This window comes from Paramormyrops kingsleyae, chromosome 5 (genome assembly GCF_048594095.1).
Source record: "Paramormyrops kingsleyae isolate MSU_618 chromosome 5, PKINGS_0.4, whole genome shotgun sequence".
Classification (NCBI taxonomy): Eukaryota; Metazoa; Chordata; class Actinopteri; order Osteoglossiformes; family Mormyridae; genus Paramormyrops; species Paramormyrops kingsleyae.
In genome coordinates, this window is record NC_132801.1 from 4,020,771 (window position 1) to 4,046,268 (window position 25,498).

The 25,498-nt window shown below is 52.0% G+C and overlaps 1 protein-coding gene across 1 annotated transcript; it reads left to right on the forward strand.

The window, feature by feature from the left end:
• The first annotated feature begins 827 nt into the window (after nt 1–827).
• On the forward strand, nt 828–25,255 carry abca5 (ATP-binding cassette, sub-family A (ABC1), member 5). Its single transcript, XM_023816933.2, has 39 exons — nt 828–1,355; nt 2,086–2,202; nt 5,296–5,485; nt 5,808–5,972; nt 6,220–6,317; nt 6,560–6,789; nt 6,945–7,086; nt 8,971–9,159; nt 9,242–9,389; nt 9,494–9,671; nt 10,463–10,521; nt 10,965–11,075; nt 11,187–11,362; nt 11,850–11,969; nt 12,057–12,195; nt 12,384–12,474; nt 12,632–12,771; nt 12,888–13,013; nt 13,407–13,608; nt 13,710–13,876; nt 14,016–14,143; nt 14,328–14,465; nt 14,593–14,706; nt 14,879–15,049; nt 15,237–15,350; nt 15,579–15,716; nt 15,833–15,904; nt 16,463–16,554; nt 16,688–16,811; nt 17,438–17,555; nt 17,631–17,722; nt 17,808–17,983; nt 18,129–18,204; nt 18,744–18,838; nt 18,964–19,083; nt 19,505–19,657; nt 19,757–19,836; nt 19,962–20,017; nt 20,101–25,255. The coding sequence occupies exons 2-39, from the start codon at nt 2,098–2,100 to the stop codon at nt 20,239–20,241; spliced, it is 4,974 nt and encodes a 1,657-aa protein (XP_023672701.2). The 5' UTR covers nt 828–1,355; nt 2,086–2,097; the 3' UTR covers nt 20,242–25,255.
• Nucleotides 25,256–25,498: the final 243 nt, after the last annotated feature.

Sequence of the window (25,498 nt, forward strand, 5' to 3'; positions counted from 1 at the left end):
CATTTGAGGATCAGTGAAAAGGACTGTTGGGGTGTTTAAATCCAGCCTTCAGTAGTCTGATTATGTGTGACATGCAATGGATTATATAATATTATGCAACCTGGGTTACAGTGGCTGCCCTGAGGCTAGGGATATGTGCCAGTAATCGGAAGGTTGCCAGTTCGAGTCCCGTGAATGCCAGGAGTGATATATTCCATTAAGCCCTTGAGTAAGACCCTCAACCTGCAACTGCTTTGGCCTGGGTATGATGTTAATATATATCCAGCCCTACAAACAGGTCTTTCAGCTTTTAAGGGGAAAGTTTGAGGGTTGGTGGCCAGATTAGCACTCTAGCCACCAGAAAAAAAATTCACACCATTCCAGTCAAACTAGTGTGGCGTTGATCGTTATCATCTGCCACACAGCTCATTCCTGAGGTGGCCCATGGTGTGGCAGTATTCTGTATTAGCACATGGTCCTTACCTTACTGGGTTATGGCTAGTGACCTAGACCAGGATAATTGATTGGTTACAGGATGGATACTGTCACTCATATATATTAATTATGACGCAATGCTACAATCTGCTACATATTACATATCATCCTGCATACAGGCATCCATATTACTGCGCTACAGGATTGTGGCAAATGGCATTCGTGCGTATTCACCGCGTTAGAAGAACAGCCGGACCCCCGTCAGCTTTCATACGGACTGTCAAGTTTGATGAGTGACGCCCGACCCGGGGATAGGTTCACGCCGCCCTCATTCTGAGCTTGACCAATCATGTTCTCAGTATTTCCTTGGCGGCTGGCGAGTGGTCGTAGCCGCCGGTGTCCGGGGGCGGGGCTTGATGTGGAGCGGAAGTGCGACGTACGGAGTGGGTTGCGTGACGGGTTTGTTTGCTGTGTTTATATGAAGAAGAGGAGGAAGACATTGACGGCCAGGGCGATTAGGAGGCGCTAGTGTCTGTAATTTGGGCTTTTTTAGGGGCAAAATGACAATATTCTGATTAATTCAGCATTCAAACCAAAAAGACGTCTTCTGAGGACGGAGTAAAGTGAGGTGCCTGGCTTGTATGGCTGGCCAGCATGCAGAAGAGTCCGGGGTTGATATTTAACATAAATATATTTTACAAGCACCGAAGCAGGGGCAATTTATGTATATTTATTTTTCAGATTTGGTCGGCATTTTAATATCGTGATCGGGGTCTGGGTTGGTTTCTCACGTTTAAAAGTGCGCTAGCTAGCTTTCTGGTGTTGCTGTGAAGGTAATTAACTGATTAACGATCACAACCGGATTTTTATTTATTTATTTATTTTTACATTTTTTTTTTACTTTTTATTTTTTGCTGCGTGGGACATAAAATACGAAACCCGTAAGTTGATAAGTTGATAACCCGTTGTTATATTTAGTGTCACTGTTTCTACACAGTTCCTAGTTCAGTGTGTCTATTTTAAGTATACTTAATACTGTGCCTGTAGTTTCATGCAAATAATAATTTAACTTATTTATTTGTAACCGACTAATAAGCAAACAAATCGAAAAAAACTATTAATGCGATGACATTGATTTACATTATTTATATATATCCATATTTGGCAGTTTTATGTCACATAAACGTAACGAAATTGTAAATTTCTTTATGGCTCTGTGTCACATTTTTAAGTGTGATATGTCGTTTTAAGTAAACTTAATATGATGCATTAAAAAACCGGCATCACCATGCAAATGTCGAAGGGATGCCTTTCCTTAAACGCACACAGAGCTGAAGATCAAGGGATGGCTTAGATGACTATATCTCTAAATCAGTCGCTCCTTGTCTTTTAGTATTATTTTGATAATATGACTTTGTAATTGGATATTATTGATATTGTCAATTGGAAACATGTCGATTATTAATTTAATCCTAATGTGACTCATGTATGAGTGCCTTAGAACTCATTTATTGCGAAGAAATCGATTTAGCATTACTACTACAAGTGTGCATGCATTTTGTTTTATCTAAATGCTAATGAAATTAATTGTTTTAAGAACTGAAGAACCTTATTACTTGTCTAGTAATTGAAATGGTTCCCCTCCGCCTCCACGCCCCCCCCCCCCCCCAGCATGCTGGCAGAATGCTGCCGGTAATCCGGAGAGATGCCGGCCTGTGGCATCAGACAAGGAGCCTGCTGTACAAGAACCTGCTGATCAAATGGAGGACAAAGCAGCAGAGCCTGCAGGTGCAGAAGTGACACCGCCCATCTGAAAGAGCCCACAGTCATTTGCTGCCAGTCTGAATATGTTGATTTGCCTCCTGTATCTGTGTGTGAATCACTTTGTTTATATCGGGAGGTTTTCTGTGTTGCGTAGTTTGTGTTTGAGAAAAGAATTTATCAGACATTGTCACTAACGCTGTGAAAACTGGCATTGTAGGGGGTGGAACTGTGGCTTTATCTAGTCCTTATCTAGTTTTCCTTTGTGGTGGGGGGGGGGGGTAAGTGACCATTTTCTACCTTGGAGAATCTCATCAGACCCTAGAAGTGTCTAGACCAGTGTTTCCCAGTCCACAGGTGGTCCACCTTTTCTGCTCCTTCCCAGCTCCCAGTACATGGACTGTCTGTGTGTCCCTGAGGACTGGGCTGGGAGACTGGTTTAGACTGTACTTACCTGCAGACAGTGCGTGATATTACCCCAAACATGTCTGGATTCTGTGGCAGCCTTGTCATGTTTTGGTTTCTTGATGATGGGGAGATTCTGTGACGGACTGTCATCCCGTCTGGGGTGTCCTGTGCTTCCTGGGGACAGGCTCACCGTCACCCTGGAGAAGCAGTCATGGATGGATGGATGGCTGCCTTTGAGAGTGTAACAGCCAGTCATAGGCTGGGCTTTTCAAAATGTCGAAGAATTTTAGTTATGCTGTAAGTGCTGTCAGAGGGTAGGGCCTCACTGAAAACCGCACCTGCAGATTTCCAGGGAATTCCTGTCCCATGTGGATTGTCGGGAACGTCCACGGAGGCACGCCTTTCCCGCCAAGCCGCTGTGATGGAAGATGCTGGGATTGGCTGCATTTCTGGGAGCCCGTAACACAGCGCAGCGCGCGACACGTGTCTTTGTTTTGTCTGTTAAGCGGGGCTGCGCTTTTTTATTTTACCTTTTGTTGTTCTGTTGCATTTTTAATCGTCCTGCGCGAGTATCCATTCCTCTGGGGGGTCATTGGTGTTCAAGTGGCGTTGGGGTGCGGGGCACGTGATCGTCTCATGAATCCCTCGTGATAATCCTGTCACGTGACCGTGGTCAGTCACAAGACATTCTGCTGCTCAGCACGGACAGGCCAAAGCACTGACCTAATCCGCTTTAAATAGACAAATTACTATCTCCCCTTCGTTACGTTTTACATACTTGTCCAAAAGAGAGAAACACACACCTCAAATAACTAAACAGTGCTAAACTTGGTACATAAGTTTACTTATAGCTTTACCTATTTATACAGCTGGATAATTTACCAGAACAAATAAGGTCGCTGTGTCTGTGATCAGAAGGTCATTGGTTCAGATCCCTCGCTCTGCAGAGTGATGTCACCGTTGGCCCCCAGAGTGAGGCCCTTATCCTCAGTTGCTCCAGGGAGCGTCTGACGCTGCTTGGGATAAAACCATATTTCATTCCCTTGTAGCATCAGCAGCGACGGGGCCTGTAGCTGCTTTCTGTAATGAACCTTTGACTTGTAATACGAGGGTAATGTGACCCGCTGGTGTTTCCGTAACGAGGTAGATGGTGCTCACTCCTAGCGGCAAGATGCTCTCTTAGGTTATAACAAGGTAAAAGCAGTTCTGTGGCTTCAGCCCACAGAAAATCAGAGTTGGTAGCTAGGTTAGGTGGTTAGGCTGCTAGGTTAGGTGGTTAGGCAGCTAGGTTAGGTGGTTAGGCTGCTAGGTTAGGTGGTTAGGTTGCTAGGTTAGGTGGTTAGGCAGCTAGGTTAGGTGGTTAGGTTGCTAGGTTAGGTGGTTAGGCAGCTAGGTTAGGTGGTTAGGCTGCTAGGTTAGGTGGTTAGGTTGCTAGGTTAGGTGGTTAGGCTGCTAGGTTAGGTGGTTAGGTAATGGCATTGAGGAAACCATATGGAGACTGACAGCTTCGGAAGGCAGGTCATGGGGACAATGGTCTCTGATGGGACCACCGAGTTAAGGAGATGACCTTCTCCTGGAAGGACAATCATGACACCTTGACCTGCACGCTGAGTGGAACATCTTGCTTTTACCTGACTTTTTGTTGATCGAGTGAGGTTGGTACATGCCTGTGGTTCTCCCATTCAGCATTTGGATGGTCTTGAATATCTTTTGTGTTTATGCTTCCCCGTGACAGCATTAGGGTTTAAAAAGCATAAAGATTCTGCTCCTCTTGCCCTATCTGTGTCCTCTCAGCCCTAAGCCTCTTAATGTCGGTCGACTCCACAAATGTCTTTGTGAGGATCTCGAATCCCCTTCATTTTCTCGGTCAGTACCCTGTTGTTGGTGAACAACCCCTACAACTTACAGGATCCTGCTCCTCAAAGAGTGGGATTATGGGTACGCCTGGACCACACCTTTAGGGACACCGTAGTGGTGTGGTCCAGGGACGAGGATGCAGAGCCTGCTGAAAGCGGGCAGTACATCCCATAGGAAGGGGTGGGGCTGCAGATTGATGGTTTGTGTGGATGGGCTGATGGACTCTTTGGGGCTTGGTGCCCAGCAGGTGGGGGTGTCGTCGATGAGGCTAATGCCGTCACTCGCCGACATCTGCAAAGTCATCCGTCACTATCGGCGGGGGGAGGAGGAAAGGGGCTCGAGCCAAGGGAGGCCGCAGCCAAGAGCAGCATGTGGAGTTTTGTTGGTCCACATCTCCATGGGGCTCCTGCAGTGCGGGTCATGCAGGTGTGACGTCTCAGCCTGGGTCTCAGGGCTCCTTTTGGTCCTCCTTCACTATGAGGACGTTATACAGGAGAACCGCTTCCGTGTATCGGGGGCAAAGGAGGGTCTGTGCCGGAGGAGCCCTGACAGACCTTGGGCGACGAGGAAGCTGGTCCACACCGTGCTCCGAGCTGCACGGCCTGTGAATAGTTAATATAATTTGCGCCAGTATGACACAGAAAGTGCGATTTCAGTCTTTCCTTAGTTTGTAGCGTGAAGAATCTTAACAAGAAATGCTGGCCATTGTTTTGTTTTTTCTTTCTTTTTTCCACCCCCCCATGTGGGTGCAGCCTCTCCGATCTTCAGATTCTTATTTTTGTTGCATTTTTTTGGCCATGTCGTCCCACAATGTGCCCCTCCCACCCCATTCCACCCCGCCCCCCCCCCCCTCAGGAGCTAATCCTGCCCCTGCTGTTATTGGGGCTCCTGATCTTCATCAGCATCCTGAACCCACACATCTACTATGAGGACATCAGCACCATGGAGCTGGACAGACACTTCTACCCCACGTTTAAGTGCCTGGGATACACTCCCATCAGCAACGTCACCAGCCAGATCATGGAGGACGTGGCCCACGAGTTGCGTGAGTTTCCTCCTCAGCTGCAGGCACCGTCTCGGGTCTTCTGAGCACCGACGATCAGGTCTGAGGAACATCATCTCCGCGGGCTTGCATGAGCACCATCAGATGCCCGGCTTGGTTTCATATTGTGCCTCTCGGCTGTGCAGAGGTGCCTGGAGAATAGGGTTAGTAAGCAGGGAAATGAAGACCAGAGGAGTAAGCGTGAAACTTATTACGATGAGTCAGGCAGACAATGGGCCCAGAACATTCTTCAGTCCCATGAATGTGCCTAGTGAGTCATTGATGTCCCTCGCACTTACATTTTTCTGACTTTCCACCCCTGCAGAAATTGACCACCTGGAGATGTTCTCCACCGAAGAGGACCTGGAGAACGCCAGCCTGCACGAGACGTCGAACCTGGTGGGCGTGGTCTTCCTGGACAACATGTCGTACCGGCTGCGTTTCCATCACAGCCAACTGCCCCTCCCCAGCGACTTCACTGAGTCCATCGGTGAGCTGGTGCCCAGCCGTGAACGAACCCCCCCCCCCCCAGAGCGGCATCAGAAGTCTGTTTATTCTGAGTGGAGTCCCTTTATATAGCTCCGAAATTTGGTGGGAAAAACCACTTTGTACTAGTGGGGGGGGGGGCTTTGTGTATTCTCCGTCGTTCAGGATTTTTTCTGGGGAACAGTTTGTATAATTTTCTTGTGAAAAATGCAGACGGTGTTGTGACTAAATGCTTGTGTGTCGCTCCTCAGCCAGCTGCTTCTCCTACACTGCGCACTGCCGGGCGGCAAATTACTGGTTCACCGGCTTCGTCCGCCTCCAGGCTCTCATCGACGCGGCCATCATACAGGTCAGAGGTCACCTTCCTCCCTGTTGTCCACATTTACCCATAAACCTCTTATATAATGAGTGTGGAAGGAAGGCTTCTGTGCTTTATCAGCTAGCAGAGGAAGGCTTTTGTGGTTTTTTTTTTCCCCCACTTAGGCTTAATGTAATGAACAATCACGCCTCTCGTTAGTTAAACGAGCTCCCTCGCCGGGCTCCTTGCTGGTGGTGTGACCGCTCTGTTTGTCCGTCCGGCTGCGTTCACAGATGCAGACGAAGAGGTCGGTTTGGAGGGAGATGTCCGACCTGCGGGTGGTCATGATGGGCCAGCCGGGCTCGGTGGAGGTGCAGACCTTTCCGCACGCGCTGATCTCCATCTACCTGGTGCTGGCCTTCACACCCTTCGTCTCCTTCCTCATCGTCAACGTGGCGGCTGAGAAGGAGCGCCGCCTCAAAGACACCATGACCATGATGGGGCTCTATGACTCTGCGTTCTGGTCAGTCTGGGTTACGCTCATTAATGCTGTTTTTCCATTACATATTAACTGAATTCGTTAGTTTATTTAAAAGGGATTAGCAGGAACCAGGTTGTGGTTGACAGTCTAATGGTGCCGGATTGTGTGTGTGTGTGTGTGTGTGTCCGTCCACACAGGCTGTCCTGGGGACTCCTGTACACAGCCCTGGTCACAGCCATGTCCGTCCTGATGTCCATCATCGCCACCTATACCGCTCTCTTCCCCAACAGCAACTTCCTGGTTGTCTTCCTCCTCATCTTCCTCTACGGGATATCCTCTGTGAGTGTGGTTCTGCCCTCTTACTGACTGCCATGTTGCGTCGCTTTTAGTCGTTAGTGGGGAGCGGTTACTCCGGACAGCCGCTGATGCTGTGGTGATTAAACTGGAGTTAGTCTCTTTGACATTTACGCTGCGTGTGGATTTTGCCTGCATCTTCACTTCAGACCAATCTTTTCAGTCCAGACGACTCTCCAGTTTAGAATGGATGGTGGTTGAGGCTATTTTGGAGACTGGATTTTTTTTTACCTGTGTAGAATTATTAGGCAAATTATTCTTGCTACTAAAGTGGACTGATAAAGGACCTTAGACAGAGCGCAAAAAGAAAATGTTAAAGTTCCAGTCGGAGGGATGCAGAACGTGTCTAATGTGATAACTGTACAGTCGAGCGTTTTGTGACCAGCAGTCGAAGGCGATGGAAGAAGTGAGCAGAGAGCGAGATGCAAATTAACTACCAAAGATGGACGTCAAATTAAAGCGGTGACCAACAAACACTCGTTAGATCGAAGTGCCACCATGTTTTCAAAACTGAACGGAATCTGTGTAAGTACCAGGTGCAGGAGCTGCGTGGCGACGCTCCGGTCAGAGAACCTGAAACGTTACCCCACACGACGGCACTCAAGCCGCATATCTCTCATGGGTGTATGAGATGGGTGACTGGATGGAGCAGGTGGACGGGTCAGCAAATGGACACCTTCAAGGTGTGGGGGTGCAGGCTGCAGTTATCATGACCCGCCGGACCTTTACAACTCCTATATGGTGTAAAAATTAACTAGAGGATCTTCTGCCAATTTCTTTAAGACATGAAGTCGTCAGCTGTTTTCTAAAAGGTTGTGATGTTCATGCAGCACGATGTTCCTTCCCATGCGTCAAAGGATTCCACAGATTGGCTAAGAACGGCTTGGAAGGTGATTGAAACATGAGCTGCTCCCATTGAGAACTACTGGGCCTTTCTGAGGTGTGACATTTACCAGTGTGGCTCAGTGCACGTCTCAGAGCCGCGTCTGGGAGGCTCCTGGAGGCCTCAGCCGATGTGGGACGTCACCAAATCAAAAGGCTGACTGGTTCATTGGACGACAGGCTGATGGAGGTCACTGGTTAGAAAGGTGTCCTATACAGGACATTCAGCTTGGTGAAGTGGGCTGACTGTATAGAACACCCAGTAGTTTGTTATTCCTTATTTGGACTGAATAACTAAGTTTATTTTATTTGGTGGTAAAGAGAAAAGTCCAGTTTGCCAAATAATTTTGCACACTAAGTGTTTTTGTTTCATTTTTCTTTGTGCCAGATGAATGTAACATTTTTTTCTCAAATTTACTTGGTGGAACAAACTTCATAATTCTCTTTCATATCTGCCTAAGTTTCGCTGAAAATTATCACCAGTAATAGTTCTTGCCTGATATTTCTGCTCGCAGTGTAATTGCGCGGTATTAGCACTAAGTAATTGTATACTTAAATTTAAGGCTGAAGTACAAAATCGACCAATCAGAATAGTGAATAGTGGCTCTAGTGTTGGTCTGATTGGCTATTTCTTTCCCTCTGAATCGTCTCACGGACATAGACGGCCACAGCTCGGCCGTTGGTTTGCGCTCTGAGCCGTCGAGGGGGGGCCGTACTCGCTCCTGCACTCTCGTGTCTTATCACATTTTATTTTATGGCTCAGATAATTTGCAGGCGTTGGTTGCTCAGATGGAGCAGGAAATGTAGAACCTTCTGGACTGGTGGGGGGGGGAGGCTTCAGACGCGTGTTATCTTGGGTTACACTGTCGCACGAGTGATGTGGGGGCCGCTTCCCGTTCTCGTGAAATGTGAATCATGCCCAAAAGCATGTTGGTGTGGGCTCACCCCCCCATTTACGTGTCCTAACAGCGATAACCCCCCCCCCAGATCTTCTTCTCCTTCATGCTGACCCCCCTGTTTAAGAAGCCCAAGCTGGCCAGCACTGTGGGCTCCATGCTGACCGTGCTCTTCGGCTGCCTGTCGCTCTTCACCGTGCTGATGGAGGATTTCCCTCAGGACGCCGTCTGGCTGCTCTGCCTGCTGTCCCCCACCGCCTTCTCCATCGGCGTCGCCCAGGTGACGCTGTGGCCGCTCTCGCCGCGGGTCTCAGGCCAGGCAGCTCCTTTAACCTAACCGCCCCCCCCCCCCCCCCCGGCAGGTGGTGGACCTGGAGGCGCAGGGCGACGGCGCTGTGTTCTCCACGCTGGCCAACGGGCCGCACCCGCTCTACGTGCCCCTGCTCATGCTGCTGCTGGACTGCATCCTCTACCTGCAGCTCGCCGTCTACCTGGACCAGGTCCTGCCTGGTGTGTTCGGACCGGCCCGGTTCCATCCCGCGAGTCGTTTTTGAATAAGTGTATGGGAAGCTGCCTGGTGACACTAACCCCCCGGCCCCCCCCCCATCCTACAGGCGAGTTCGGAATGCGCCGGCCCTTCTTCTTCTTCCTGAAGCCGTCCTATTGGTCGAGGCGCAGGAAGCGGTGCGCGGACCTGACCTCTGTGTTCGAGGGGGAGGTCAATGGCGGCCCTGTCCTCAGCGACTCCGTGGAGCCAGTTTCCCCCGAGTTCAGGGGCAAAGAAGTGATCAGGTGTGATACTGGTCTAACCCTCTCCGCTTCCAGTGATTCCACCTTTGGTTAAGAGAAGGGTGTAGTACCGGGTCTGACCTCTAGGTCAAATTTTTAATTTTAAAATTTTTAAAGCCTGTTCAGATCGAGCTCTTTAGTGAGGAAATGCTGCGATAGAGATCACAATCACACTATAGGATTACAAAACCACTTCTGCTGAATTAGAACACATATTGAGAGGGAAGAGTCCTTTAACACATACAAGTATAAACACATTTAATAATGCAGTAGCGTTATCAAAAGCTCCTCCAGTAGTTTTCTCCTGTCTCAGCTGTCATGTGACCTGTGTGTATCTCTTACTGTATATTTGTCTTGTATTGGAGTGTGTTGCTCAGCTGGTTCAAGCAGCAACATGACAGTTAGCAGTCTGAGGCACTGTTAGCCTGTTAGCGGTGAGGTCTGTGCGATCGTCATCGTCTGCCCGCTTCTTCCGCGCCCACATGCTCTCCTGAAGCGCTGCCATGTCGGTTTACACTGCTGGGTCACTTCCGAGGAATGTGATTCTGGTCAGTTTCTCGTAATTCTATATCCTTGCCGGGGGTGATTCCGTGCTTCTGGTCAGAAGGTCGTTGGATCAAATCCTATGATCGACAGACTCATTTTGCTGCTGGGCCCTTAGCCTCCTATCAATCCCAGTATTGGCTGACCCTGATCTTTCAGATGTATGTCGCTTTAGATTAAAGTATCTGCTCAAGAAATGCACATGATATCATGATGCCAAAGGATACGCTTCTCTTTGTCGCCCCCCCAAGGATAAACAACATCCAGAAGATTTATAAAGAGAAGGACGCCACGGTGGAGGCCCTGCGCGGTATGCTTCCTCCCGCCCACCCCCTGCCCATCACACTCTGCCCTCAGGCTGCTTTGCTTGTGGTCGGGAGGGGGGGGGGATTCCCATTCGTGTCCCACCTCCCATGTATGTCATTTTAAATCTCCGGATGTGTAAATGCTCAGATGATCGTTCCTGACTGACTACTCGTCTTTCGGGGTTATTGTGCTGAGATACAATAGATGGCTTGTGGTAGCAGCAGTCTTGTATCACGCCTCTCGGGTCGTGGGTTCGATTACCCCCCCCCCCCCCCCCCGTGTGAGTGCGTGCTCCCATGATAAACAGCCTGCGTCCCTCTCTTACTGCTCATTGGCCGAATTAGTTGATTTGGGTGGCTGTACTGTGGCATTACCCAGAAAGACATTCTGAGATGCCCTTGAATTGCTTATCTAAAAGTCTCTGCCCCCCCTCCCCCCCATCTGAAGGCTTCACATTTGACATCTACGAAGGCCAGATCACAGCTCTGCTGGGCCACAGCGGCGCGGGGAAGTCTACCCTCATGAATATCCTCTGTGGGATCTGCCCGCCCACTGAAGGTGAGGGACCACGCCACACGCGAGCATGCCCCAGAGACGATAGGGTGCACCCGGGTTCGGGCGATGGCGGGGGTGCCCCCGGGTGCTGAGAGCTCCTGCCCTCTGTCACAGGCTCGGTCACCATCTACGGCTCGTCAGTGTCGGACATGGCGGACGGCGTGGCCATGCGCAGGCTGGTGGGCGTCTGTCCACAGTTCAACATCATGTTCGACGTCCTCACCGTGGAGGAGCACCTGCGCATCTTTGCTGCCATCAAAGGCATCCCGGCCAGCGACATTGACCGTGAGGTGAGGGCGCCCCCTTGTGGGCAGGAGAACCTCACATACCTCACAACGGCCCAAAAGTCCTGGACCTGGGGAAGATTGTGATTCCATCCTCATATCTGTGCGGCTTTGTGAGTGATGTCCGTTTCATCCGGGGAGATTTACTTTGCACAGTTGGGGGTGTCGTGGGGCAACCATAGCTTCAACCCTAGGACAAAGGCAACTGGGGCAGCTTCCGCCCCAAGCCTAAGCATAGGGCGCAGGGGCTTGTTTTTTGAGGTGTTAAAGGTGCATCTGCAAGGTCCCTCCTGGTAGCTGGACGTTAGTGGCCCCTCTCCCAAATGGCTTTGCTGCCTGATAGTCCTGCTGAGTGTTGGTAATGCGCTGATCTTCCATCGGGGGGTGTGTTCTCATGTGTTTGTGAACCCGTGTTACCTGGGGAAGCACATGAGCGGTCAGGCACCAATCGGTTGCGTCGGAGCACAGCACCTAACACGCGTGTCACTTCCAGGTGAGCAAGGTGCTGAAGGCCCTGGACTTGGAGAAGATCATGGATGCTCAGGCTAAGAACCTCAGCGGGGGGCAGAAGAGGAAGCTGTCGCTGGGCATCGCCATCCTCGGGGACCCCAAGGTAACACGCCTGAGGTGGAGCAGCTGGTACCCGGGGAGACGCCATGGGGCAGACGTTAAGGGTTAAGGTCCGCCTTCTCCTCCTCAGATCCTCCTCTTGGACGAGCCGACGGCCAACATGGACCCCTGCTCCCGCCACCAGGTGTGGTCCCTGCTGAAGAGTCTGCGGGCCGGGAGGGTCATCGTGCTCAGCACGCACTACATGGACGAGGCGGACATCCTGGCAGGTGAAACACCCCCATTCCCGCCAGAGCGTCCAAGCCCAACGCGGAGAGTCTCTGGGCTCAAATCCTGATCTCGCTCTCGCTTCTTTAAGAGTGTAGGAATAGGCAGCCGTGGCTGATGGTCCAGCGCGAATGTCTCCTTGATGCTTTCTCTCTCTACGCCCTCCACCCCCCGCCCCCTGACCCTCCAGACCGCAAGGCCATCATCTCCCAGGGCCAGCTGAAGTGCGTCGGATCCTCCCTGTACCTCAAGACCAAGTGTGGGGTCGGCTACCACCTCAGGTCTTTGTTATAATTAATATTTAAATTCTGAGCCGGTTTCCAGTCCACAGGAAGTATAAGTCACCTGTCTAATTTCTTCCTATAAAGCCTCCACTAGTTTTGTTGAAATTTGTTGCCCTGGTGACCTCTGACCCCGCCCCACGCTGGCTCCCTCCAGGATGTCAGTGAGCGAAGCCTACCGGGCAGATGCCATCACGCCGCTGGTCAGGCAGCACGTGCCCAAGGCCCAGCTGGCACGGCAGCAGGAGGCGGAGCTCACCTACACGCTGCCCTTCGAGAGCGTCGATGCCTTTCCAGGTGCAGCGTCGCTCCCGTCGCCCGTCTGTGGGATGACAGGCCCTGCTTTTCAGTGCCACGTCGCCCCCTTCTGGCTGCCCGCGGTCTCACACGTCGCCCTCCCTTGCCATCTGCAGACCTCTTCTCTGACTTGGACTGCCGGCCTGACCTGGGCATTGCCAACTATGGCGTTTCCATGACGACTTTGGAGGACGTCTTCCTGCGGCTAGAAGCGGAAGCTGAAGCGGAGGTGGACAGAGCAGGTCAGAGGGTGGGGGGGGAACTCAACTCGCGTTAACTCTGTGTGACACTGCACTCTGTGAGACACTGCACTCTGTGAGACACTGCACTCTGTGAGACACTGCACTCTGTGAGACACTGCACTCTGTGAGACTAACTGCTTCTCGGTATAAAGAAACCTCCTCATTATAGGGCTGGGGCCCTTTTCTGTTTAAATGACACTGTTGTTTGCCTTGGAATATTCCAGATGAAGCTGTAGGGACAGCAGCAGGTGTAGCATCTCAGGAGAGCCGGTGGCTGTTTTCCCCTGTATGTCCAGTAGGGGGCAGACTGGGTCATCATGTGTGGTTTCTTGCCTGCAAACACAGCTGAGTGTGTAAATTTTCATGCTATAGCGTCCCCCTCCCTCCCCCCAGACTACAGCGTGTTTAACCAGGAGTCCGCAGAGAGTGAGGGTGACGCCTCCTCACTGGACGACATAGACCAGAGACTGCTGACCTTCTCGGAGGGCCAGCAGGAGGCGCTGCGCGGCCGAGCCCTCTGGTACCAGCAGTTCCGCACCGTGGCCAGGCTGCACCTCCTCAACCTGCAGCGTGAGAAGAAGTCCGTCATCTACATGTGAGCCCTGGCAGGGGGGGGGTGTGGGAATGGTGCGGGGGTCCATGTGCCGTGCGCCGGGGGTTAGTGTTGTAACACTCGCCTCCTGTGGCCCCCAACAGCCTGGCCCTGTTCGCCATCTTCCTGGCCTCGGTCCTGGCGCTGTCCCTCATCACGGGGAACATCCAGATCCACCCCCCGGACCGGCAGTTCCTGCCCATCTACCTGCTTCGCCGCCACCAGGCCGCCCGGAGGTACGCCACCCCCCTGCTGGTGCAGAACTCGTCAGGTGAGTCCGTGGCCTCTCTGGGGTGTCTGTCGTGCTGCTGCTCAGCGGATCACGTGTTCCGCTCCCGCCTCCTGACACGTGCAGAGCTGACTGGGTGCGCCCGCCCCGCCCTGACTGCACATCTTTTCCTTCCCACCAGACTCTGATATCTCCGGGTTCATTCACAACCTGGAATCCCAGGACATTAAGGTGGAGCTGATGAAGAACGTGGACTATGTGGCCGCTGCCCCACACAGCGCCGCCATCAACGTGACGGGATCAAGCAAGGTTAGTGCAGGGGCTGGGATGTTGTCCGGTACCAGCTGATTGGCTGATTTGTTCCTGCCTTCTACCTGAGGCCAAGGTCACATGACAGTGGAGTGCTGAGAACAAAGTGGATTCTGGGAAATGCAGTCCCCCTATGGCTATAGCCAGTGCTCTTGGGGGATCACTGGTATTGTTTTGCCCACAGGCGTACGAGTACTATCTGGCGTTCAACAGCACCACGGTGCACTCCCTGCCCATGCTGGTGAACATCCTCAGTAATGCCCTCCTAAGGGGCTTCAACGGAAGCGGCCAGATCAGCACCTGGACCAAACCCTTTGAGTTTGTGAGTGTGGGCTTGTAGGTGGGGCTATATTCCCCTGGTGGGGGAGGGGGTGATCAAGCTGCAGTCTGCGTGCTAGCTGTAAAATAACCCCCCGCCTTGTGCTCTGTGTTGCCCCCCCCCCCCCCAGCAAATGCCGGACTCCATTTCGTACACGCTGGTCTACATCGAAGCCATGCTGCTGGGGATGCTCGCGGCCGGGATGCCTGCCTACTTCGCCATGGACCACACGCGCGACCGCGAGGTGACCACCCACGCTGCGCGGGTCCAGACCACAACCTGACACCGCGTCGTACTGCTACGTAGCGGGTTGTAGGAAGTAGGAACGTGAAGGGACGGGGATGACTGCGTACAGTGTTGTTTCCTGGGGCACGGTGTCGTCACCCTGCTGTAACAGACTGCCCCCCCCCCCCCAGATAAGGTGCCGCTCGACACTGAGGGTCTCGGGTCTGTCCCCCTCGGCGTACTGGTGTGGCCAGGCCGCTGTGGACGTGCCCTTCTACTACCTCATCCTGGTCTGCATGACCAGCACCCTGTTTGCCTTCCACTCCAGCGACTTGATCTACCCCAAAGCACTCGTCTCGGTGGTCAGTATCAGGGGGTGGGGTTTGTGTGCTGGAGGCGGGGCCTGTTGAGGGATTTTGTGGGTGGGGGAGGGTCAGCGTTGAAGGTTCCCAGTGGTTATATTCTTGGTTGGCTTTTCAAAAAAAATTTAAGAAACCCTGCGTAACCTTTACACCATGGAGGAAGATGACTGGCTGCCTTCTCCCCCAGACGCTGTGCCTGATTGGCTACTGCCTGGCCATGGTGCTCTTCACCTACGTGGTGTCATTCATGTTCACCCGGGTCCAGAGTAACCGCGACTTCTTCTCCGTGCTCTGCATGATGGTGAGTCTGCATTTTTTGTCTTCGGAAAGTAAAAAATGGTAAAACCTTCCTGTCTTATCTTGCTGTCTATAAACGGGAGGAACACAGATTTTAGCTTGTATTGAGTTTAATGGCTGCAGTACTGAGTTAACTGTCAATGGCAGCCGGTCGGCACATGTACGGCACACGGTGCTGCTGTGAGGGGCGTGTGCGTGACACGTGTGCGTGACACGTGTGCGCGTGTGCCAGGTGTGCGTGGTCTCGGCCTTCGTGGTGCAGCTGTCGTCATTCAGCGAGGGCATGACCGTCATGCGGCTGCTGCACAATGCCGTCTGCCTACTGAACCCGCTCTACCCTCTCATGGGCTGCCTCAACTACATCACCAGGGTGAGGCGCTGTTGCGCGTGGCCGCTGGCCTCCCCGCCGAGCTCGCCGGCCTGGTCCTGCCGTCCCTGACCTTGCGTCTGTGTTTTTATTCTTCCTCTGCTGCTGCTGCTCCCCAGACCACCTTCGCCAACGTCAGCTACGATTACAACGGCTTCCTCATAAACAATCTGCTGGTCACCGTCATGGCGGTGAGTCTCGGCCTCGGACCTGCAGACCCGGCTGTGCGATCGGCAGCCGGAAGGCCTGCACGCTTTTAACCCGCGAGGATGGTCAGGAAATGGTTGTATGTGTGGAATCTGCACGATTGGGGACGTACCAGGTGCACGCAGTGGGTGTGTCTAGGATACAGGCGGGTCAGTGAGAGAGTTTGTTTGATTGGCTCGTGTGCAAAGTGGGTGGGACTTTGCCTGAGGGTCGGACTGCTTGAGTGACTTTGATTGGCGTGTTCCTGGGTGTCACTCCTTGTCCTTGTCTTCCCCCACCACAAGCTGCCTTTTCTGGGTCGCGTTACATATTTAAAAGCCTGGTCATAAGCCAGTGGTGTTGTGTGGCTTTGTGGGTTCGGACTCGTGACCGGAAGGTCGGCGGCTCAGATTTTGTGGTCAGTGATGTCACCCTTAGGCCCGTAACCCCGACTGCTTGTACGACTGGCTACAGCTGCTTTCCCAGTTACATCCCCCCCCCCCCCCCCCCGCTGCATGCCATGTGATTCGCCGCATGATCCTCCGCGTCCCGTGTGTCCGCAGCCCTACCTGCAGAGCATTCTGCTGATCCTGCTGCTCCGCTGGCTGGAGGTCCGCTACGGCGGCAGGACCATGAAGAACGACCAGCTGTGCAGGTCTGCTCCGGGGGGTCTGCATCGGGGGTGGAGTCTGGGCTGGGGTTATGACAAATGCCAATCATTAGCATTCAACTTTAGACATTGCTACATAAAGGAGCCAGTGTGTCTCTTGCCCCCCCCCCCCCCGCAGGATCTCTGGTAAGTCCAGGGGAAAAATGCAGAGGAACCCAGAGGAGTTTGAGAACGAGGATGAGGATGTCAGGGTGGAAAAGGCGCGGGTGAAGGAAGCCCTGACCTGCCAGCTCTGTGAGGAGGTGGGTGCCTCGAACCCAGGCTTGTACCCCATCCCCCCCACTGCTCCACCTCACTCTGTCACAGAGAAGGAAAACAACATCATCTTTGGATGTAAATCTGCAAGGCAGCTGGTCAGGGGGCTCCCTGAAATGGGTCATGTTATGGCTGACCAGTGACGTAAAACACAATGATGTGTTTCACGCCTCAGTTAAATAGTGACTGGCGAGTTGTATTGTAGCGCTGTCTGATTTGCATTATCGTAGCTCTAATTAATCCAGGAACAAACCAATATAATAAAACATGGGAGCTCTCTTTGGAATAACTGTCTGTCCATTGAATGCGTTTAATCAGATGTGTGTACACAGATTACATAGCAGTTTGTAAATTGAAAATTAGCCAAAGGAAATGAAATGTCTTTTTGTGTATGTGTGTCTGCGTCTGTGCAGGTGTGTGCCGGTGTCTGTGAGTGTGTGTGTGTCTGTGAGTGTGTGTGTGTCTGTGTGTGTGTGTGTGTGTGTCTGTGTGTGTGTGTGTGTGTGTCTGTGAGTGTGTGTGTGTCTGTGAGTGTGTGTCTGTGTGTGTCTGTGAGTGTGTGTCTGTGTGTGTGTGCGCGCAGATGCTCACTCATGCTCTCTGATCCCTACAGAAACCCGTGGTTGTGGTCAGCAGCCTGAGGAAGGAATACCACACCCGCTGGGAGGAGTTTGTCCTCAGCAAGCGACGGAAGGTGGCCATCAAAAATGTCTCCTTCTGCGTCCGCAAAGGTCTGTGTCTGACAGGCGCCCCCTGCAGGAAGCAGGTGGCAGAGCAGCACTAAAGGAGGGGTGTTGTCTGTGTAGGCGAGGTCCTTGGACTGCTGGGACCCAACGGGGCTGGGAAGAGCACCATGATGCACATGCTGGCTGGGGACTCGGAGCCACTGGCTGGACAGGTGAGCCTCAGACATCCAACAGGACAGAAATCAGATATAACACATCTTTGGGTTTTGATTCCACCTGCTCCTGTTGGTGCTGCAGGTGCTGATGGGAGATTACAGCACAGAGTACCAGCCCGTGGAGAATCCGCTGGAGCACGTGGGCTACTGCCCCCAGGTGAACCCGCTGTGGCCCAGGATCACCATCCAGGAGCACCTGGAGATCTACGCCGCCGTGAAGGGGCTCCGGGTGGACGACATCCCGGGGGTCATCAAGCGGTAGGCGCTCGACCGCGGACTCACCGACATCCCCATGCCTTTTGGGTGTTCTGACTGACAGGGCGGCTCTCTGACTGACAGGGCGGCTCTCTGACTGACAGGGCGGCTCTCTGACTGACAGGGCGGCTCTCTCCCTCTCCTGCAGGATGGTGAACGCCCTGGAGCTGAAGGAGCACCTCCACAAGCAGGCCAAGCACCTCACCGCCGGCCTCAAACGGAAGGTGCGTGACCGGCTGTCACAGAGCGGTACGGTTTGCTGCACCAGTGTTTCACTACGCTTGCGTGCAAGAGCAGGTCCCATGGGTCACGGGTCCTTTCCCAGGCGGCCCTCGGGTCACGGGTCCGGTCCCAGGCGGCCCTAGGGTCACGGGTCCGGTCCTTTCCAGGCGGCCCTAGGGTCACGGGTCCGGTCCTTTCCAGGCGGCCCTCGGGTCCGGACCTTTCCAGGCGGCCCTCGGGTCACGGGTCCTTTCCCAAGCGGCCCTCGGGTCACGGGTCCGGTCCCAGGCGGCCCTCGGGTCACGGGTCCGGTCCTTTCCAGGCGGCCCTCGGGTCACGGGTCCGGTCCTTTCCAGGCGGCCCTCGGGTCACGGGTCCTTTCCCAAGCGGCCCTCGGGTCACGGGTCCGGTCCCAGGCGGCCCTCGAGTCACGGGTCCGGTCCCAGGCGGCCCTCGAGTCACGGGTCCGGTCCCAGGCGGTCCGGTCACGGGTGCAGCCCTTGGGTTATAGGTCCCGAGCTCTGTTTGCCCCTTCCCACAGCTCTGTTTCGCCCTGAGCATGCTGGGAAACCCGCAGATCGTTCTCCTGGACGAGCCCTCCACTGGCATGGATCCCAAGTCTAAGCAGCGTATGTGGTAAGCAGAAGCCGGTTGGACCGGAACCGGCCTGATTTCCTGGTTATACATTTGAATCATAGATAATAACGATACCGTTTTTTGAGCTCACTCGTTCTTCACGCAGTTTCCATGCTCGTCCACAGGAGGGCAATTCGTGCCGCTTTCATGAATAGCCAGCGGGGGGCGATCTTGACCACGCACTACATGGAAGAAGCAGAGGCAGTGTGTGACCGGGTGGCTATCATGGTGTCGGGGCAGCTGAGGTGAGGGAGGAGCCTCCAAGAGCGGCTGAGTCGCAATGAGAAGTACCCTCTTCCGGCACTAGAGGGCGCACAATGGCTCCAACTCTTAAAATCTGTAATATTTTTGGTTTATTTAACTTCAGTGTAGTGTCATTCCCAAAATGAGTTTCCAGTAAATTTGTGACAGATTCAGAACGGCATCATGGACAGATGTAACAGTGATCAGTGTTAGTGATCAGTGGTTAGAGTTGGATGACGTAGTATATAAAATGTGTAAGAGCGCCATCTGAGGGCAGAGGAGGGTCTGTTGACCGGGTTACAGGAGAAAGTGAAACCTTGGGGTCCCAGACAAGATGGATGCCTTCCCTGTGCGCTTGGTCTGGCAGAGGGGCTCCACATTCAGTGTCCTGTCACGGTCGGGCTCTGACCACCTTTCTGCCAGGTGCATCGGGTCCATCCAGCACCTGAAAAGCAAGTACGGGCGTGGCTACAGTCTGGAGGTGAAACTGCGGGAGGAGCTGATGGGTCTGCAGCAGGTGGCGCTGCTGCACAAGGAGATCCGGGCCATCTTCCCACATGCTGCGCGGCAGGAAAGGTGGGAGCTTCACGGCGCGGCGTTTAGTCATTCGCGCCGTTGGGGGAACTCCGGGGGGGTTAGTGACGAACCCTGAATTTGTCGCCTCTTGTTCACCAGCTTCACAACCCTGATGGTCTATAAGATCCCTATGGAGGATGTGATATCTCTAGCTAACTCCTTCGCCCAGCTGGAGAGAGGTGAGTCAGCAGCTGGGGGGGGGGGGGGGCTACCGGCATATACCCCACACCGCCTTCTACGTGGTTCTCACTCTTGACTCTTGTCCCCCCGCACACCCCCCCCCCCCACCTCTCTGTTTTTGCAGCCAAGAAGACTTTCAATTTCGAGGAGTACAACTTCTCTCAGTCCACCTTAGAGCAGGTATGACTGCGTGCTCATCAAAGCCACAAATGAGGTCCGACACCCGTGATCCTCCATGCCTAACCCCCCCCCCCCCCACCCAGGTCTTCATGGAGTTCACGAAAGAGCAGGAGGATGAGGAGGACGAACATGGCTCCCAGAGCACCACCTTCCAGTGGCAGCGGCTTCAGCAGGACAGCTCCGTGTCGATCAGTCACCCTGACAGCGTTGTGAACCAGCTGTGATCCGCCCACCCCCATCCGCCACCCCCGCCTCCCCCGACCTGACCGCTGCCTCCCACCCTGAACTGCATTTAAACCCTCCAGATGGCTGGCTGGCCATACTGGCACTGCGTGCGGGTGAGGTGGGGCAGCATGGCGCCCTCTAGTGCCAAGGGAGTGTCTACATGCTGGTGTTTCAGACGCCCCCACCACCAGTTGCGGCACGCCGGCCCGTCTCCCGTCCTGCACCGAGCATCCGGCCTGAGCCGCTCTCCTGCACCGAGGAGCCGCGTTCCCGTCGGGCCTCCTTTTAAATCCCTTTTAACCATGTAGCCCACCAGCATTTAGCTTAGCCTTTAGCCGACAACGTGGCGTCCTGTCAGGAGACACACCTAGAGGCGATCGATGGCGTGCATCATAGTCCACCTTCCTCTTCGGGAGCTGAGGATCAGTCATCAGTCCGCACTTTGGCTCCATGTCCCTCCCATGAGAACATCAGAACGTACTCCTCGCCCGATTTGACCAAAGTGTCTCGCCACTTCAGTCACTCACCATTAGGTGGCGATACAGCGCATGAAGACACACGTAGACGTCTCGTATTAAGGACACTCCATCTATGCTGGAGCTCAGTCGGACCACAGTGAAGACCACCACTAGTGTTTTGCTCGTGTCTTGGACAAGTGAGCCGTGATTCCTTATAAAGAACAACCAGGACGTCTGACTTCTGGTCTTCATCTGGTTCAGAAGTGCTCCTCCGAATTCTGTTTTCAGTTGCTGAGAGCCCTTTGCCTTCAAGCGATTTTGGCCTGTTTTCTTTTTTGTCTTTCCAGGTGAACTGTGGGTGTGGGGAGGGGGGAAGTGGGCACTTTTTCTTCTGGGGGGGTCAGCTTGCACTGTGGAGGGTGGGCTTGGCCGCAGCCACCACCATCCGAGCTCCCACAGACCCTGGGAGCAGTCTCTGTGCCGCATGCTTGCACACGCAGAACCTGCATGCCAGTGACGGGGGTTTTGGGCCTTGCGGCGTCGTCGTGACACGATCCGCCTGGGGTGGAGGGCAGGCTAAGTTGGAGCAGGGGTGTGGATGCAGCCAGCGAGCCTGTGACCCTGCCCCCCCCCCACTGAGGAAGCGCGGTGGGCGAATGCTAAAAGCTAACAGCGCTAAGGCTCCTGCATATGTAGCATTCTGCAGCCCCAGCCAGAGACGCTGACGCAGGCTCGGGGCTGGGGGCTCGGGGCTGGGGGCTCGGGGGGCCTTGCATCCTCTCCACATCCTTTGGGTTCTAGCCTCTGGGCTGAGCCATTCTGTTCTGCAGGTGTTCATTTTCTAAGGCTTGGTTTGCTTCGAATGTAGTAGCCAAAGACGTTAATGGCCTTTGCGGGGTGTGTTTTTGATGTTCTGCTGCCCCTTGGTTGGCTTCTCGCACCGCAGCCTCCTGCCCGATAGTCACATGACCTGATATCGGGCTGCTCTGGTGTTTCACGCGTGCGTGGTTGCGTGTTGTGTTGTTGATGTGACGACAATATTGACATGCAGTATTCAAAGGGTGTCATTGTTGGAATGGGGGGGGGGGGGCGAGGGAGTACAGCTGGGCATTAGGGATGATTAACACACTCCCCTTCCTTGGGGGTTGCGGGGGTGAACTGGCAGAAAATAAGCAGCCTTTTTATTTATTATTTGTTTAGAATCTGGCAGCAGCGAGTGTCATTGATGGTCACCTAGCATGTGGATGTACATCATTTGCCAGATCTGACCCAATTTCCTAACGGAGGGGGCATTTAAGCCAGTCATGAGGGCCGTGTGATGTGATTGGATTACCTGGTTGACATGGGAAACATTTGTCTTGTAATACTGCATTTTACGCTCATTAATTCTTTATTACTACATTTTTTTATTGGAAACTGGTGACTTGTACCAGATTTTAACTGATGATTTTACATTTGAGGTGATTTGTGGGGACATTTTAATGGTACGTCAGTGAAATGACTAGGGGGGGTGCTGGTGCCGTTTTATTTATGTGGGTCTCTGGAATGACCATTAATGGTCTTCCTCTCTGATGCCACCTTTTGAGAGATGAACCAATTGTCTCGGTGCAGGAATTGGCAAATGGAGAAACGGGACTGGGAAATAGCTCTTGTTAATACACACTGTTTTTATAGGGGGCTGTGAGGAATGAGGGTTTTTTTAAAAGTTGCACGAAGAATATACTCAACACGTCAATGATATGGCTTGACACCTCCGATATAGTGAATTGGGAATGTTTGGAAAATATATAGTTTCAGTATCAGAGACATCTAAAGACGCCTGAGGGTAACAATGCAGTGGAAAGGCTTTGAAACCCCCGCTGTGTTCATCCCATGAATTGTCAGCGTTTTATTTTTTTTTAATCACACTGCTTGCGTTCTAAGGGCTGAATTTAAACTGTAGCTCGATGGGAATGGATTTCCGTGACGTCACCCCAGTCAGCTGGCTTTATGAGAAGCTTTTCAGTGATGTTCAGTAGGTGACTGATTTACTCCATCTGGGTTTTCTCACTGCATGTGGATATGTTTGCAGTTCTGTGAGTGTTGGTGAATCCATTGGAATTGTCTAGTTTTGATCATCTACAGAATAATTGTACATTGCTCTATCTTTATTGAACGAAAGCTTTCGGCAGTCAAGGTTAGGGGTGGGGTGTGAAGCTGTTGCTTATTAATTGGTGGAACCCCCCCCCCCCTTTAATAAGTGACCTCAATGAAATGCTTTCTGAGACCTCTGCAGCAGCTGGGAAGCAAATTAGCTAGTTGCCCAACGTAGAAGTGCTTGTTTCTGGGCAGTCTTGCTTGGACAGCCTGTTTCCAGTCACACTACCGTCTCCCGTCTTTTGGCTCAGTCATATTGCTTATTTTGAGTTTTGGATCCTTGGCGGACGTCGGGACATTTGATTTCAGATGCCCTAAGGCAGTAGAGCAGAACTTCTCTGTTATATAATCCCAGCCCAACACTTCTTATTAGCAACGAGGTGATTTTTTTTTTCCCTCCAAACTCAATGCTCTGTAACTTTATCAGAATGCTGAACTTGTGTTTCAGATGTCGACAGAACATCACTCCAGGACCAGCCAGCTGGTCTTCAGCAAACCTGAGATGGGCAGCCACTTCTTCGTGGTTTCCTGTGTTGTAATCACCCTTGATAACCACTCCAGTTGTATGTGTGTTTTTTTTTCTTTTTTTTTTTCGCCTAAACGGATATTATCATGTGAGCGACAGCTACAGATCACCCAGGGGTTCTGTGGCTCTTCTTCTGGGTCCCCTGAAATCTCTTCTAGTGCCACAAACACTAAAGAACAGATACCTGCAGTTCTGTTATATTTTATAAATCCAAGCAGATCAACCCACAGCTGAGCTCCACTTATCCTGAAGGCACACAGACCTTTTCCCCATTGCTGTCCTCACTTTATTAAAACATTTATTCAATGTAGATATGACAGTGTTGGGTGTGCTGATTGTTGTAGATGCCCATGACTTGGATGAAGATGACATTACATTCAGGAAAAGATCCAGAGAATTCCAATGGGTTTACATCCTTTTCTCTCTGACACTCTATAAGCATGTTTGCCTTTCAGTAGAGCTAATGACTACTTATTTCTATATTACGTACCAGGCGATGCATTACGGATGCTTGTAATTGGTAAAAAGCCAGCAAATTGTTAAGGGTTTATTGGTAAGAATTTTTTAAATCTGTAACTGGTTGGTTCAACCCTGATTTTCACCTGGGTGGTGGATAAGATTTGGTCTGAGTTTGGTTGATGTTATTTTCACAAATGTGGATATAAGTTATGGATATAATTACATATGCAATGCATCTTATATAAATGCATAACTATAATGTAACCAACATGAAATTCTTGCTGTAATAGTTATGTGAAGTTGATTTGGGGAAAGCCAAACTCAATGCTTTGTATGCTCAGTGTACTCCATACATTCGGTATGTTTTATAATATTTGTGTTGTCACGGCGCTATAGCCTGTGGTAATATCAGTGTGTTTGTTCTGTGTTGCCACTTGTGCTGTGTGTCATGCCACCCAGTGACGCACACACCTCACCGTCTGAGGCTGACCGTTACCGATACAGTGCCCAGTACATGGAGCTGTAGATATCTGCCCAAACCACATCAGCTGGTCCAGACTGTAGATGGTACGTTACGGGGAGGTACACCCTCTTCTGGTCCAGACCATAGACGACATGTTACGGGGAGGTACACCCCCTTCTGGTCCAGACCATAGACGACATGTTACGGGGAGGTACACCCCCTTCTGGTCCAGACCATAGACGACATGTTACGGGGAGGTACACCCCCTTCTGGTCCAGACCATAGACGACATGTTACGGGGAGGTACACCCCCTTCTGGTCCAGACCATAGACGACATGTTACGGGGAGGTACACCCCCTTCTGGTCCAGACCGTAGACGACATGTTACGGGGAGGTACACCCTCTTCTGGTCCAGACCGTAGACGACATGTTACGGGGAGGTACACCCCCTTCTGGTCCAGACCGTAGACGACATGTTACGGGGAGGTACACCCCCTTCTGGTCCAGACCGTAGACGACATGTTACGGGGAGGTACACCCCCTTCTGGTCCAGACCGTAGACGACATGTTACGGGGAGGTACACCCTCTTTCCTTTTTAGTTTTTCTATCCATTTTTAAAACAAATACCAAAATATTCCTGTAAAATCCCCACTTAATGATCAACCTCTGTAGTTCACAAAAAAAATAGTTTTGAAACAAATTGGACTGTTACTGGGGAAAACAGTGGTTTGGCTGACCTTGATCAATTTCATGTATGAGATTTTGTCATTTTATTTTTTTCCCGGTCATGGTATCTCTTAGATAACGTGTACACTGATATATTTTTCGGATTACTTTTATTAAGTTGTGTACTATATTTTGTTTATCTGCTCACAGTTTGTTCTGGTGACCTCTGACCTTTTGAAACCTTTGTGCGATACAGTAATACCTTTAAAGTAAATATTTGATTAATAAATGCAACTACAGTTGGCTCGTCTTTGCCTCTCTTTCAGGACTTTTAGTTTTTCTTGCATAAAATAGCCTAATCTCTTCACTTTAAGGTGTAATGAATTACTCCGTTTCTATATGGTTTTGTGGTGTCGCAATGGTTAATATTTATGAGACACCGCTTTCTCAGGAAGTGGTGTTTGAATCTTAATATCCTCACTGTGTGTAGATTCCCGTTCTTTATAAAGAGTTAACGGCAACAAATGTAAATAGGACCAGGTGATG